This window comes from Tursiops truncatus, chromosome 1 (genome assembly GCF_011762595.2).
Source record: "Tursiops truncatus isolate mTurTru1 chromosome 1, mTurTru1.mat.Y, whole genome shotgun sequence".
NCBI classification, from domain to species: domain Eukaryota; kingdom Metazoa; phylum Chordata; class Mammalia; order Artiodactyla; family Delphinidae; genus Tursiops; species Tursiops truncatus.
In genome coordinates, this window is record NC_047034.1 from 1,682,642 (window position 1) to 1,697,992 (window position 15,351).

The 15,351-nt window shown below is 62.4% G+C and overlaps 1 protein-coding gene across 2 annotated transcripts in view; it reads left to right on the forward strand.

Annotated features, from left to right (window-relative positions):
• CACNA1S (calcium voltage-gated channel subunit alpha1 S) overlaps positions 1-15,351 on the forward strand; it is a 60,467-nt gene that overhangs the window by 37,667 nt on the left and 7,449 nt on the right. For both annotated transcript variants that reach the window (XM_033846898.2, XM_073799915.1), the window contains exons 23-34: positions 1,719-1,771; positions 1,984-2,130; positions 2,380-2,581; positions 2,971-3,129; positions 4,415-4,525; positions 5,246-5,329; positions 11,052-11,108; positions 11,934-12,062; positions 12,185-12,250; positions 12,905-12,996; positions 13,587-13,746; positions 14,671-14,798. In XM_033846898.2, coding sequence (XP_033702789.1) covers positions 1,719-1,771; positions 1,984-2,130; positions 2,380-2,581; positions 2,971-3,129; positions 4,415-4,525; positions 5,246-5,329; positions 11,052-11,108; positions 11,934-12,062; positions 12,185-12,250; positions 12,905-12,996; positions 13,587-13,746; positions 14,671-14,798 — 1,388 coding nt within the window. The remainder of the gene's footprint in view (positions 1-1,718; positions 1,772-1,983; positions 2,131-2,379; positions 2,582-2,970; positions 3,130-4,414; positions 4,526-5,245; positions 5,330-11,051; positions 11,109-11,933; positions 12,063-12,184; positions 12,251-12,904; positions 12,997-13,586; positions 13,747-14,670; positions 14,799-15,351) is intronic.

The following is a 15,351-nucleotide window of genomic DNA, read 5'->3' on the forward strand; positions in this document are numbered from 1 at the left end:
TCCGTCGTTTCACATGTGGAAGCCACCCCGCTTCCGTGCTCACTTTCCTGGGAGAACTCCGCTATTCGTTCCCACATGGCAATCAGCCCGACAGGCCATCTTCTGTGCGGCCAACCTCCGGATGCCTCTGGCTCTTAGATCACCTGCAGGACACAGACAGGGACACCTGAGGGCGCCACCCACATTCACGACACTTCCTTCCATGACCCTCTGCTCCCACCCGCAAAGCACCATCCCGATCATGTAACCTCAGTCATTCTTAGACATACAATGGCATCATCTTACAATCACTCATTCATTCAACAGACATTTATGGAGCATTTCCTCTGGGCCCGGGCCTCTGCTAGGGCTTGAGGGGGCTGTGGAGCGAACCCCACAAGGCCCTCTCCATGGGCAGGGGCAGGCTTTGGGGAGGGCCATCAGGGTGGGGCTCCCAGAGGACCTATAGGGGACCGGGTCCTGTTGGTCTCTGTCCTGGAGGGGCGGGAGGGGTGTCTGGACGGAGACAGCTTAGCCGCCAAACCAGGTGCTTACAGTGGCCTGCACTCGGCCCTATCCCACCCCTCCAGCCAGGGCCGCCCCCCGCCCCATCCCCAGCCTCTGCCTCTGCAGCCTGGGGGCCCTGGGACCCCCTCAGGGCAGAGTCTCTGCAGGACTCATCCTCACCCTGGCACCCATCCGGGCCCCCAAGACGCGCTCCCCGAAAGAATGAGTGAGCAGCTGCTCCCCCACCCCCACCCCCTGTGTGTGTGAGTCTCTTATCGATAGACCCCCAGTTCCCGCCCAGACCATAGTCAAACGCCAGGTACAGGTGGCATTTTCATCATATTTGTAATGCACCGGTCACACGTATCCGTACTATATTTGCTTTCTGTACTAGATTGGGTGTTTGGTTTCAAGTGCCCAAAAGCCTGCCCAGTGGCAACAGCGTCCTCTGCCGGCTCCTGCCCCAACGTCCCCTGCCTCACCTTCACCCTCTGCTCCGTGACATTAGGGGGAGGTGGTAGGGACGGCAAGAGCCTGCAGTGACAGGGTGGCCGTGTCTTCAGCTGCTCCTGTGTCCCTGGCCAAGGCATCTCCCTCTCCCGACCTTTGAGGGACCCGGACCAGCATCTGTGGATTCAAACAATTTAGCCACAGTCAGACCTAGCAATCAGCTCCTTTTGTTGAAACAAAATCTTCCGTGGGCGCCCGATATGTGACATAAATCAAAGGAGAAACCGCTTGGGCTGCAGTCAGCAGAGGGGATCCCAGAGCTCCCCTACTCAGCCTGGGGGGAGCGGGCGTGCCGGGACCCCTGCTCAATTTTGAGAGAAGATGTGTCATCCGGGCCCAGCTGGGCTCCACCCCTGCACCGCCCCAGGGCCTGAGAAGGAAGGGGTGGGTGGGGCAGCCCCAGCAGTGCGGGCAGGGGCAGGGGCAGGGGCTCCTGAGCGGGAAGCAGAGGCCAAGCTGGCTCCGTACTTCCCTTCTTCAGGCCCAGCCTGGGGCACTCAGCAAAGCTCATGGTCTGAGGAGCTGGCTCCCAGCCTCACAGCTGTCCGCCTGGCGGGGAGCCCGCGGGCGGCTGAGGGAACAGTGACCTGATGCAGACTATCGTGGGGCCCTGCCCCCGCGGTTAGGCTGCCCTCAGGCCCTGCCTTCCCTCCTCCCTTCCACCCCATCTTTCCATCCTGTCTCCATGACAACCTGTCTCCCTCCCTCCCTCCTGGATGCAGGGGAAATTCTTCAGCTGCAATGACTTGTCCAAGATGACAGAGGAGGAGTGCAGGTGGGTGGGGTGGGGGGTGGCAGGGTGGCCCTTCCGCAGGGGCCACTGGGAAGCTGAGCCCCTCAGGCTCACAGAAGCCCCTTCCTCGAGTGACCTCGGGAGGGGTCCCCGGTCCAGACCTGCCCTCCTCCCTCACACTCACCGCCCGGGGCCCAGAGGACGCGGAGGGGGACCCGCGAGCACAGTGCGGTGACCGCGTCTCCCCGCCTCAGGGGCTACTACTATGTGTACAAGGATGGGGACCCCACGCAGGTGGAGCTGCGCCCCCGCCAGTGGACGCACAGCAACTTCCACTTCGACAACGTGCTCTCGGCCATGATGTCACTCTTCACGGTGTCCACCTTCGAGGGGTGGCCTGAGTGAGTGAGGGCGGGGCCCAGCCACGCGGCCAGAGGCCACGTATACATGCAGCACGCCGGGCGCCGCCGGGGCTCGGCAGCCACCCTGGCTCTCGCGGGGCGCGCACGGGACTGGGGTGCCGACCGCTCACTCCAGAGACAGCCCGACCAGGGGTGGCACGGGGTGGGCCTCTCTGCCCCGGTGACTGGGGGAAGCCAGCGCATCCCGCCCCGCCCAGCACCCACCCCTGTGTCCTCTGCCCACCCCAGGCTGCTGTACAGAGCCATTGACTCGCACGAGGAGGACAAGGGCCCCGTGTACAATGAGCGCCCGGAGATGGCCGTCTTCTTCATCGTCTACATCATCCTCATCGCCTTCTTCATGATGAACATCTTCGTGGGCTTCGTCATCGTCACCTTCCAGGAGCAGGGGGAGACCGAGTACAAGAACTGCGAGCTGAACAAGAACCAGGTGCTGGGCCGCTGCTCCAGGCCTCCCGCCCCCCGGGCCGAGGCTCAGGCCAGGGAAAGGGGCCCTTGGGCAGGGGGTGATCCCAGACCCTCCATTGGGTGCCCAGCCCCACCTCCGACCCATCTCCCGCCTGAAGCAGCACACGGTGGTCGGGTGGGGTCTCCTGTGGACCCGTCGTGATGCCCAGAGCCCCTGGGCTGGGTGAGAGCCATGCTGCAAATGGGCGGTGATGGTTCCAGGGGAATCCGGCCCAGCGGAACTCTTCCCCTCGACAGCCCAGCAGAGGCCCTTGGCCTGCTGAATTCAGGGCTCCTCCAGCCTGTGGGCGTGGACGTGGAAGGGGGGGAGGCGGCCCCGGGCACTGACCCGCCCATCGCGTCCCGTCTCAGCGCCAGTGCGTGCAGTACGCCCTGAAGGCCCGCCCCCTGAAGTGCTACATCCCCAAAAACCCGTGCCAGTACCAGGTGTGGTACATCGTCACCTCCTCCTACTTCGAGTACCTAATGTTCGCCCTCATCATGCTCAACACCATCTGCCTGGGCATGCAGGTAAGGCCCCCGGGGACCAGGTCCCCCGAGACCAGCGCCCAGCGGGCCAGGGCCTGGGCAGGGCAGGGGGAGGGGGCTCCAGGCTGACTACCCCCAGGAGACTCTTCCTGGCACCTGCTCTGCGCCAGGTACCATGCTGCGGTGCCACGTGGGGAGGGAGGTGGACTGGACGCCGGCCCGGGGGCCAGGCCCTCAGCGGTTCATCGGGGCCGTGGTTCAAGCGCACACGCGGCTGTGGCTGCTCTGGGGCCGGAGGCGGCTGCGCAGGAGGGTGGGGCTGTGCGGGAAGCGCAGGGCGCCTCCTCTGTTCTCCTTCTGCTGTTGCCCTGATGGGGGAGAAGGCTGCAACGTCAGCTCCGGTCCCGAGAAGAGGGGATGTAGTATTCACAGAACGGTTGCCTCCGAGGAGATGACACACTACAGTCGCGTCACATCCGCAGCGTCCTTCTCAAGCCTTAACCAAGCACCTGATCCCTAACGCCCCGCGTAAACGGGATCACACAGCAAGGCTCCCTGGCCCCGGAGCCCCAGCCACTGGCAACGACACGACCCCACGTTGCCGGTGGGGAGGGTCTGGGGAGGGAGTCACGGGGCCAGCGGGCCCAGCGCGGACAGGGGTCCACGAGCCGCGGCTCACGTGGGGGCCTGAGCTGGGCAGCAGAGTCAGGAAGTCTTGCCAAGACGGGGTGGGGCAGGGGAGACGCCAGATCCTTCTACTACCTGGGAAGGTTTTGTGGAGGAAGTGGGGTCGTGTCAACTCTATTTTAAGAAGGCTGAGCGATTCCTGGGAAATGTTACAGGGACATCGATTTCAGGAGGGTCACAGGGGAGGCTCAAGGCGGCTGCGGGCGTTGCTCGGGGCTGCCTCGGGGTCCCGGGGTAGCTTGCAGGCATGGGAGCCTGGTGATCTCAGGTGCCACCTGCAGGTGGTGGCAGTCCCAGCCTCGAACCAGGGGTCTTCCCTCCTGGTCCTGTACCCAAACGGCTCGGGGGAGCCGCTCACAGAGCCCTGCTGGGGGGCCTCCCTCCTGGCCTCCAGGAACAGACGTGTGTGGATAACCCTGCTCACAAGACCAGGGTCGGCCCCCTCCGCCTCCCCTCACGGTCCTTCGAGGGGAGAGGGCGTGGCCGCGGACCTGGTAGGGTTCTGCACGTTGCCAGAGCGGGCTCTAGTTTTCTGAGGTTAAAGGAAGGTGGGCAGGGGCCCCGAGGAAGAAAGCAGGGCTCTGGGGGTGTCTCCCCGAGGGGCAGAGCCGGCCCCCAGCCCCTCCCTGTGCCTCCGCAGCACTACAACCAGTCGGAGCAGATGGACCACATCTCAGACATCCTCAACGTGGCCTTCACCACCATCTTCACGGTGGAGATGGTCCTCAAGCTCATGGCCTTCAAGGCCAGGGTGAGTCCCGCGGCAGGATGAGCCTTCCCATGGAGCCCTCTCACCCCGTCCTACAGGACGCCCTACCTCCGGCATTTCTGCTCCCAGCCTGCTCAGCCCGGGGCCGGCAGGCGGCTCAGGCTGCCAGAAGTGGCCGGCAGGACTAGATGCGGCTGCCCCTGCCCCGCCCTTCCTTGAGCCTGTCTCGTGGCCCCGTTTCCCTTAAGTCTCTGAGGAGCAGCCCCCGGGCCAGGGAGCGTCCTGCTGTGTCCTGGGTTCCACGTCCACTCCCCACCCGCGACCCCCGTGTCAGGTCTGCCTGTGAGGCCAGACTGGACTGGGCTTCAAGCGGGGGACGAAGGACTTCCCCGTGCGGACCAGGACCCCAGATCCTGAGTTCCCAGGCACACCGCCCTCCCCTTGGACCACTTTATGCTCTGGAGGGAGGGGAGGCAAGGGGAGGGGAGCGGGAGTGGGTGGCGCCCTGGAACACCCGTGGGAAGTGGCATCTTGGCCCAGCCCTGCCTGGCCCTGCAGTTCTGCTTCCCCCCGATAGGGACCACTGCACTCTGCTGGCCTCTGAGCCCCTCCCCTCCACAGCTCACGCCGGGCCGCTCCCCCAGGGCTATTTTGGGGACCCCAGCCGCTCCCCTCCACAGCTCACCCAGGGCCCCTCCCCCAGGGCTATTTTGGGGACCCCAGCCCCTCCCCTCCACAGCTCACCCCTGGCCCCTCCCCCAGGGCTATTTTGGGGACCCCTGGAATGTGTTTGACTTCCTGATTGTCATCGGCAGCATCATCGACGTCATCCTCAGTGAGATTGACGTGAGTACCGGGTGGACACAGCCATTGCTGGGGTGGGGCTGAGGCCACAGACCCTTGCGGGGTACCTGCTGCGTGTGCAGCCCGTCACCCCAGGTTACAAATCTTGTAGAGCAGACAGACACCTCAGATTCCAGGCACAGTGAGCGTGCCAGGCGGCCCCCAGCAAGCGGCACGGTGGAAGAGAGAGGTCGGCCCTGGGTGGCGTGGTCAGGGCAGGCTCCGTGGGGGTGGCGTCATGTGAAGGGGCTCCTGAAGGAAAGGGAGGTGGGAGCACGCGGCACAGGCAGGGCTGCTGCCGCAAGGGCGCCGGAGGGAGACGAATGAACGGAAGGTTCGGGGCGCGCGGAGAGGTCCGCTTGGTAGAAGCACACGAGCGTGCAGACCTTGTGTAGCCGGCAGCGTGGGCACCGCTGGAGGTCTCTGAACAGGGCCGTGGAAGGATGAAAGCTGCGCTTCTAAAGCGTTACCCTGGAGGCGAAGGGCGGGAGGTGAGAGCGGCTGCAAGCAGGGGGCACAGTGTGGGAGGCGGTGGTTCATCTGCTCCTCAAATACTGAGCGCCTCCCACGGGCTAGAGGGACAGCAAAGAACGAGAGCACCGGGGCGGGGGGCAAACGGAGAGAGCACCGGGGCGGGGTGGGGGGTGAACGGACAGTGCAAGTGAATCTGTCGCGTGGCCGGTGCGGCCAGCGCGTGTGATGAAGAGAAATCAAGCAGGTGGAGCCTTCGACAGAAGGGAATGGGAGGTGGCGTCGGTGGTACTGAGCACAGCCCTGCGTGGAGCACAGGGTGGGCCGTGCAGGGGGTGGAGGGGGTGAGGTGGGGAGTGCGCAGGCCTGGGTAGGGAGCTAGGAGCACGTGGGCCGGCTGAGGACCAGCGGGAGGCCTGGCGGCTGGGTGAGGGGTGAGCCGCGAGGTGAGCTCAGAGAGAGGGCGGGGGCCGGGTCGCGTCGGCCCTGGAGAGCCACGCTTCTGATCCTGGGTTCTGTGCTGCGGGGAGATGAGAGCCCCGGGGGCGTGTACACCTGGTCTGCCCTCAGTTCTCAGAGGATCCCTTGGGCTGCTGTGCTGACAGCAAGCTGTAGGGGACACTAAGGGCCACGCGGGGAGCGGTCAGGAGAGGAGAAGTAGCCAGTACCGGAGCTGCTTGGAGCACTGAGCCGATAGTATTTGCTGATGAGCTTGATTCAGGGTGAGAGGAAAACGAATCCACGGTGAGTACAAGGATTTTGCCCAAGAAACGGAGCTTCCATTTGCTGTGACGTGCCAACTCCCAGAGGAGCAGGCGTGGGGCAGAAACCAAGAGTCCCGCCTGGGGCGTGACAACTCAGGACGCTCGCAGGGCATCCGAATGGAGACATGACCCTGGCGCGCAGAGGCTGCTCGGGCTGGAGATCTAAATCGGAGACTACTGGAGGAACTGGCATTTAGAGTCGTGGGAGGGGGTGAGACCAGCCACGGAGAGAAGAGGGTATTTAGAGAGCGAAGGTCCGGAGGCCGCGCCCGGTGGTGTCCCTCCCGGGAGCCCGGCCCGACAGTCTCACGGGACTCTCGGGGAAGAACGCCCGGCTGGAGTGGGCTGAAGAGAGGCAGGGCAGGCTGTGAGCCTGGACAGTTCTCTCTTTTTGCTACGAAGAGAAATGGCTTAGAAGGTGGAGGAGAGCGTGCAGCCTAGGAGAGTTTTCTTGAAAATGGGAGAAATTAGAGCACATCCTGGGCTCATGGGAGGATCAGGCAGTACAGGGGCAACTGCAGGAGCTAAGCCCTTGGGTGAGAGGGCAGGAGACCCTGTGTCCCGGGGAGGGCTGGCTCTGGGGATGGCAGTTCGCCCCCCGAGCACGAGGGGTTCCGTGAGAGTCGGGGTGGACGTAAGGACAAGCTCGCGGCTCTGGGAGGTGTAGCGGGGCGAGGTGAGTGCCGCCCAGGGCCCCGGGAAGGAAGGCGTCGAGGAGACTCAGTATCCCGAGGAGAAGAAGGATGGGGGGCCACCTCCACGATTCTGCTCTGGTGCTGGGGTTTGGGTGCTGGTGTGCGCGTGCGGACGAGCCGCGCGTCATTGGAAACGCAGGCCAGGAACCGAGGGTCACTGACTCCAGAACGTGGCAGCCGCCCCATCGAGGAAGGGAGCGGGTGGCCGAAGCCTGGGGGGTTGGGGCTCCACAGGGTTCCAGCTGGCAAGGCCACGGGGCTTGGGACCAGAGAGCCACCCGTGAGCTGCGGGGTGACAGACAGCAGACTGGGGGACTGCAGCCAGTTACAAGGATGGAGCAGGGGCTGCAGGGCCAGGAAATCACGGCGGCCAGTTCAGGAGTCTGGGGGGAGGCGGTTACTAGAGGGCAGCAGACACCCTTCAGTGGTTTTCTTTTTTAACATCTTTATTGGAGTATAATTGCTTCACAGTGGTGTGTTAGTTTCTGCTATATAACAAAGTGATTATACCAAAGTGAATCAGGTATATGTAAACATATATCCCCATATCTCCTCCCTCTTGTGTCTCCCTGCCACCCTCCCTATCCCACCCCTCTAGGTGGTCACAAAGTCCCTGTGCTGTGTGACTGCTTCCCACTAGCTATCTATTTTACCTTTGGTAGTGTATATATGTCCATGCCACTCTCTCACTTCGTCCCAGCTTACCCTTCCCCCTCTCCGTGTCCTCAAGTCCATTCTCTACGTCTGCATCTTTATTCCCGTCCTGCCCCTAGGTTCTTCAGAACCTTTTTTTTTTTTTAAGGTTCCATATATATGCGTTAGCATACGGTATTTCTTTCTCTCTTTCTGACTTACTTCACTCTGTATGACAGACTCGAGGTCCATCCACCTCACTACAAATAACTCAATTTTGTTTCTTTTTATGGCTGAGTAATATTCCATTGTATATGTGTGCCACATCTTCTTTATCCATTCATCTGTCGATGGACACTTAGGTTGCTTCCATGTCCTGGCTATTGTAAATAGAGCTGCAATGAACATTGTGGTACATGACTCTTTTTGAATTATGGTTTTCTCAGGTATATGCCCAGTAGTGGGATTGCTGGGCCGTATGGTAGCTCTATTTTTAGTTTTTTAAGGAACCTCCATACTGTTCTCCACAGTGGCTGTACCAATTTACATTCCCACCAGCAGTGCAAGAGGGTTCCTTTCTCTCCACACCCTCTCCAGCATTTACTGTTTGTAGATTTTTTGATGATGGCCATTCTGAGTGGTGTCAGGTAGATACCTCGTAGTTTTGATTTGCATTTCTCTAATGATTAGTGACGTTGAGCATCCTTTCATGTGCTTCTTGCCCATCTGTATATCTTCTTTGGAGAAATGTCTGTTTAGGTCTTCTGCCCATTTTTGGATTGGGTTGTTTGTTTTTTTGTTATTGAGCTGCATGAGCTGCCTGTGTATTTTGGAGATTAATCCTCTGTCAGTCGCTTCGTTTGCAAATATTTTCTCCCGTTCATTTTGAGGAGGCGGAGGCTGTGGGTGGAGCCAGCACGGAGGAGGGAAGAGACCGCTGAGGAAACTGTTAGGGTCTCACAGGAGGTAGAAAGGATGCGATTCAGAGCCCTGGGAAAAGATGAGTGTAAGACAGAAGCGTGTGAAAGGGGGCAGGGTGTGGGGGAGGCGGGCAGGCGGTGTCCATGCTGGGTGCCTCGAGGGCATCTGAGGAGCGAGCAGAGTCCTTGGGGAGGGAGGGCGGGGGTGTGACAGTGTGACTTGCCTCTGAGGGACAGCTGCTGTCAAGAACCCACGGCAGGAAGCCGATGGGGCTGCCACACTGCCAGGAGGCAGGGGTCTGAGTCTGGGCGGGGGGATGGGGGTGGTGGCGAGTGCCCAGTTTCTCCCTGGAGTCATGCTTGACAGCCCTGAGGCCTGGAACAAGGGGTCAGATACCAGGATCGTTGCGGTCTTGAGGGCCGGCTCGTTGGGTCTCAGTACAAGTAGCCAGTATGTGAGCCCAGGAGCTGGCCCAGGAGAGACGGAGGGGATGAGGCCTGGGGGTGGGATGAAAAGCAGCAGGGCGTGGGCGGGGGGGGTTCTGCCAGAGGGCAGGATCCCAGAGGTGGAGCCCTCCAGGTGGCCTCGCTGAGGATCTGAAGCTGAGGTGGCTGCCGGCTGAAGGAGGGGAGCAGGGGACAGGGAGGGGCAGATCCCGGAGCCAGAGGTTGAAGTCACAAGGCATTCCCCTCCCCCCTGCCCCCAGAGTGCCTGCCAGGGGCAGCCGGGAGGAGGGGCGTGGGGAGGAGCATCCCGTCTCCAAGCAGGCCCGGAGCGGGTGGGGCCGGGGGGGGGGGGGGCAGGCTGCCTTCTGGGCAAACCGGGACACCTGCTGGGAAATAGCCCCCCCAAAGGCCCCAGGGTCTGAGAGCAGCACTTCTCACCAGCGCAGTCTCAGCTCAAATGACAAATTACTTCTTGGAGTTTTGAGGTCTGTGCCGGGGAGTCTGGGGTTAATCAGGGCAGTTTCTTCGGTGCAGGAGGGCCGAGGGCGTCGCTGCTCACCTTTTGGTTTTTAGGGACAGCAGATGCCCCTAACCAGGACTGTTTGCTTGAAGTCATGTTAAGACTTTGAATTAAAATACGGATTTATATTCCTGTCGTATAAACCAGGGAGCAGACTAGGGCGGCAGCGTCCGTTAGCACTCTCTGCAGTCCCGGTTCTGCTCTCTCCAGTGCAGTAGCCACGAGCCGCAAGTGTCTACTGGTCGCTTGAAACGTGGCCAGTGCAACTGAGGAGATGAACTTCTAAGTCTATGTAATTTTCACTGTAACCCAAAGAGCCACGTGTGGCTGGTGGTACCGTGTTGGCCGCACGGGCCTGGAACGTGGCTTGTCACCCCGGGCTGCACGTGAAATCACCTGGGGTGCACTTACACCCGGAAGCCAGGCCCAGGCCCCAGGAGCTGACTTACTCGGCCGGGGTGGGGACCCGGCATTCTGATGCCCACCCTGGGCTGAGAACCAGTGTCCCAGATGAAAGTTGCCCTGGAGAATGCTGCTTGGTGGGGAGATAGCATACTGGGAACCAGTCCCCCCACAAGTCATTAGGAGATAAAGCAATGATTCCCCATCCCAGGACTCCAGAAACAGGGCTTCTCCTGAGATGTGGCCCAAGGGAGGAGCTCAGAGTAAACAGGAACAAAGGCTGCTCCCCACACCCCGTGCCCACCCTTTAAGAGCCTGGCCCTGAGATGGAAGCCTAGGTCCTGCTCCCAGGTGGGGGGCTGGGGTGGGTGGGCAGAGATGCATCTGCTGGGGGGTCTCAGACTCCCCCAGAGGGCCTTTGCCACAGAGGATGGGACCCCGGTAAGGGCCTCAGCAGCACAAGGGACCTGGCCAGCACCCCTGGACTCAGGAGACAGGGGTGTGACTTCCCTCGTGACCATGAGCGCAGGTACTTTCCCACGTGCCACCCCCCTACGGCCCCAGCACCACAGACGCCAGACACACAGGTTGCATCTTGGGGGCGAGAAGGGACCTGCCCGTCTTCGGTCTCCCCTCCTCTCCTGGCTCCGTTGCCCCCAGCCTGTGGCCTCACTGTCCCCATAGCTCCGTCCTCAACACCCACCCGCCCGACCCTGGCCGGCAGCCACTAGGGGCCTCTCACCCCCTGCCTCTCTGCCTCGTTCTCTCTTTAGCTCTTATGTGGCCTGTCCTCTCTGATGCCTCTCCTCACCGCCCTCCCACCGTGTCCCTCCTCTCTCTCCTCCCCCCACCCCCTCCTCTCTCTCTCCACAGACTTTCCTGGCCTCCAGCGGGGGACTGTATTGCCTGGGTGGCAGCTGCGGGAACGTTGTAATTCCAGGCTGCATGAGCCTGCAGGGCTCGCCCGCCAGCTCTGCCCTGCAGCATGCATGCTCGGGCCTGGCCGCTGGACTGCATGGGGCAGACGCGCTCAGGGCCCCCTGCCCCAGGCAGGCCCCAGAGGCTCCGGGTGGGGACGGCGAGGGGGGGGGAGCTCTGTGCTACTAGAATGTGCATGGATGCAGTGGCTTTCTCGGAGCCCTGGGAAACAGGGCCTCTGTGCTGATGGCAACATCCAGAGAGAACTGGCTGATACAGAACCTTAGCGACAGGTCACCAGCACCAAGCCTGTGGGGACATGGGACGCCGGGCAGGGGGCTCTCCCTGGCCGGAGTCATCCAGTGTCTAAGGCTGGCACGTGGGCAGAGGCCTCCCGGCTTGGGAGAGCCCTGTGCGGGGCAGGGTGTGGCCACTGAATTGATGGCCGCAGAGCAGCTGAGCTTCTGGGAGACTTTGCACTGGGTGGACACTAGGGGAGGGGCGGGAGAGCTGCCAGGGTCCTCGGCAGAGTGGCAGCTCGGGGAGGAGGTGGGATGAGGCAGGAGCCCCAGGAGAGCCGGCGCGGGGCCTGGCCGCCGCCTCCTCCGCTGCCCCGGGGGCAGAATCGCCGTCCACTCCGCGCACTGCTTGGCGCCCAGCCCGCGTCACCGCCAGCGTTGCAGGCCCCCGAGGGCCAGCACGAGTGCTCAGCAGGGGCCGCGGGGCGGGCTGGGAGTCCCCCCAGCACGACTCGTACCGCACACTCTGCCCCGCCCCGCCTGCCTGCCCTCACCCCCTGCCCCGGCCCCAGACTGATCCTGGGGCTGCGCCCCGCAGGACCCCGACGAGAGCGCCCGCATCTCCAGCGCCTTCTTCCGCCTGTTCCGCGTCCTGAGGCTGATCAAGCTGCTGAGCCGCGCCGAGGGCGTGCGCACGCTGCTCTGGACCTTCATCAAGTCCTTCCAGGTGTGCGGCCCCGCCCACCCAGCCGCGGGGGGCGGGGCCCGGTGAACGTGAACGACGGCAGGGCGGGGCTGCGGGGCAGGCGGCGGGGCCCTGCGCCCTGAGCCTCCGTTCGTCGCCCACAGGCCCTGCCCTACGTGGCTCTGCTCATCGTCATGCTCTTCTTTATCTACGCCGTCATCGGCATGCAGGTGAGGGGCGGGAGGGGAGCCTCTGGCCGGCGTGCAGGCTGGACCCTTCCCCCGTCTGGCCTCCCGGCAGCCCTGGGCTCAGCTGCAGGGCCAGAGGAGGAGGTGGTCCCCAGACGACGCAGCGATGTCAAGCAGAAGCAGCGCGGGGCATGGAGGCGGGGGAGGCTCTGTGGGCAGACGGACAAGGGCCAGATTGCTCTCCAGGGCCCCGTCAGAGGTTCGGGTGGTCTCGGCCTACGATCTCCTGGAGCACATTGGGTCCCTGACTAGCTTTTGGTTAGGACAACTGGCCCACCCCCCCAGATTTCTTTGGCTTGAGGAGAAGAACTTCACCCAACCTTGATAATACGGGTGACCCTCGAACAACACAGGTTTCAACTGCGCGTGTCCACGTATACGCGATTTTTTCGGTAAATACGTACCGTGGTACCACGGTACCACGCGGTTGTTTGAATCCGTGGATACGGAGGGCCCAAGGGCTGACTGTAAAGTTATACCCCTGCGATGCTCGAGGGCCAACTGCAGCCCAGCTCGTCTGGCTTCAGGTCTGACGGGGCCTGAAGTGGAGGGGATTTGGAGGAAGTAGGGGGCAGTGGGAGATGGGCCGGGGGAGACCTATGCCGGTGCCACCGTCGCGTGCTTCCTGGTCTGCAGATGCTCGGGAAGATTGCCCTGGTGGACGGGACCCAGATCAACCGGAACAACAACTTCCAGACCTTCCCCCAGGCCGTGCTTCTGCTCTTCAGGCAAGAGGCCCCAGCTGTCCCCACCCCTCCCCTAGTCCGCGGGCAGGCTGGCTTCATGTGTGTGGGCCCAGCGCGCCGGAGCGCCAAGGCTCTGCTGTCCTTTTCAGATGCTCACCCCGTACAGCCAGAGCCGCTGTTTAAATCGTTTTTGCGCGAGTGGCCCTCGTCTCCACTGTGCCCTGGGGGTTGAAAAGGAGGCAGCCGGTCCTGAGTGGGGTCCCGCAGATCGCCCCACCCTCATTGCACTGAGGCGGGCGATGGAGCTCGAATGTCCCTTGTGGGGAGGGGGAGGCCTCGCCGACCCCGGGTCAGCTCTCTTGCTCTCTTGCTGCCCCAGCGATGACTTGAATCCTGGATTGATTTTGCCCCTCTGTCCGAGAAGCCCCCTTTCTTTGTTCAGTTCCTGCCTATGGTGCCCCACGAGGGGTAGAGTTGGGGGGGACCGCACGCAGCACAGGGGGCAGTGGGGCCTGGCTCACACTGGGCAGCACGTGAACCCGGGGTCCTCAGGGGCGCCCGGCCTGCTCCCCCCGACGCCCTGCTCTCCGCCGCTGCCCAGAGTGAGAGGCGCACGGCGCCCTGCCTTCCAGGTGTGCCACGGGTGAGGCGTGGCAGGAGATCCTGCTGGCCTGCAGCTACGGCCAGCTGTGCGACCCCGAGTCGGACTACGCCCCGGGGGAGGAGCGCACCTGTGGCACCGACTTCGCCTACTACTACTTCATTAGCTTCTACATGCTCTGTGCCTTCCTGGTGAGGCCCGAGGGCGGGGCGGCCGGGCTGCGGGACATGCGCTGAGGCAGGGTGACACCCCACCCCGCCGCCGCCTCCCGTCGCCTCTGTCTCTCCAGGGACTCAGGAGACGGGACTCTGGCTAGGGTGTCCCTGTTCTGATCATCCTGGGCGTGGCTGAGTTTTCCAAGTGCGTTTGCCTGCTCCAGAGGAGTTGCTAAGAGCTTGGCCCTTTTTTGCTGTTGTCGTTAGCGATTGGTAATCAAAAGAATTTAGTGAGGTTCCACCCTAAAACAGAGTAAAGCCGTTCGCCCCTCTCTCTTCCCTGGAAGAGGCAGTTGCCCCCCAGTGAGGAGGCTGAGACTCCTGAAACGAGGTCCCGAAGGAGGTAGCAGTGGGCTCGGAAACAGCACAGGTGGCTTTGAGGCTCCGGGGCTGCTGTCTGCACTCGCGGGAGACAAAGAGCCCCCCAGCCCCAGGCCCTCGCTCTTCACTCTTTTTCTTTTCTATGTTCACTAAGGCGCTTGCTTGAGCGTCTAACGTTCCCTGGGCTCAGTGCAGGGGACAGAAAGGCAAACAGGACACAGCCTTAGCCCTGAAGGCGCTCACTGAGTGCCACCTTGCATTTCAAAGGGACACCCAACAATACAGGACAGACAAGAGCGGCACAGGGGGAGACCAGCGTCCCTCTGGGGGGCAGACGAGAGGCTGAGGTTGGGATTTTTAAGGATGAACCCCAGGAGCCCCGGCAGTGGACACCGCGTGGGCCGGAGCAGTGACACAGGCTGCTCGTGTGCGGGATGTAGTCACCAGAAGGGCTCGGAGGCAGGGCCCAGGCAGGAGAAGCTACGGACCCCAGACCCCGTGGATGCCCCCATTCCCCCCGCCCCGCCCCCTGTGCCACCTGCCTTTCCAAGCAGGGAACCCACGGTTCTCCTCCTGCAGATCATCAACCTCTTTGTGGCTGTCATCATGGACAACTTTGACTACCTCACACGGGACTGGTCCATCCTGGGCCCTCATCACCTGGACGAATTCAAGGCCATCTGGGCAGAGTATGACCCAGAGGCTAAGTGAGTCCCTCCTGCAGGCTCTGTGCTGGGCCCTCCCTCAACCATCCACTCCTCTGGTCTAGACCCCGTCCTGGAGTCCGACAGCGAGTCACTCTCCAGTCTAACGACGAGGAGGGGGCTGCCTCTCCCTTTATTATCCGAGGGCCCGAAACAGAGACTTGGAGTTCCTCAGGGTTGGGAGGGATCCTACAGCCTCCCAGGGCAGAAGCCCCCTCGCCTTTATTGGGAGATGGTCATCCAGCTTCGCTTGGATGCTTCTAGGAGCAGGGAACTCACTACCTCCCCAGGCAGTTTAGGCCCCGGCTACTCAGAGTGTGGTCCACTGACCAAGAAGCTGAGCTCTAGAAAGATGCAGAGCCCACCCCGCCCCCACCTCCCCGGCCTCACCCCAGAATGACGGAATCAGAATCTGCATTGCCCTTAACCTGGCCCTCGGGGCGTCCGGGTGCACTTTAACGCTGGGAAGCACAGCTGCCTTACCTTCTTCCTAAGAAGGTAATGAGCTCACATTCGATGACTGTTTCCCAGGTGTCAGGTGCTGTGCCAAGCACGG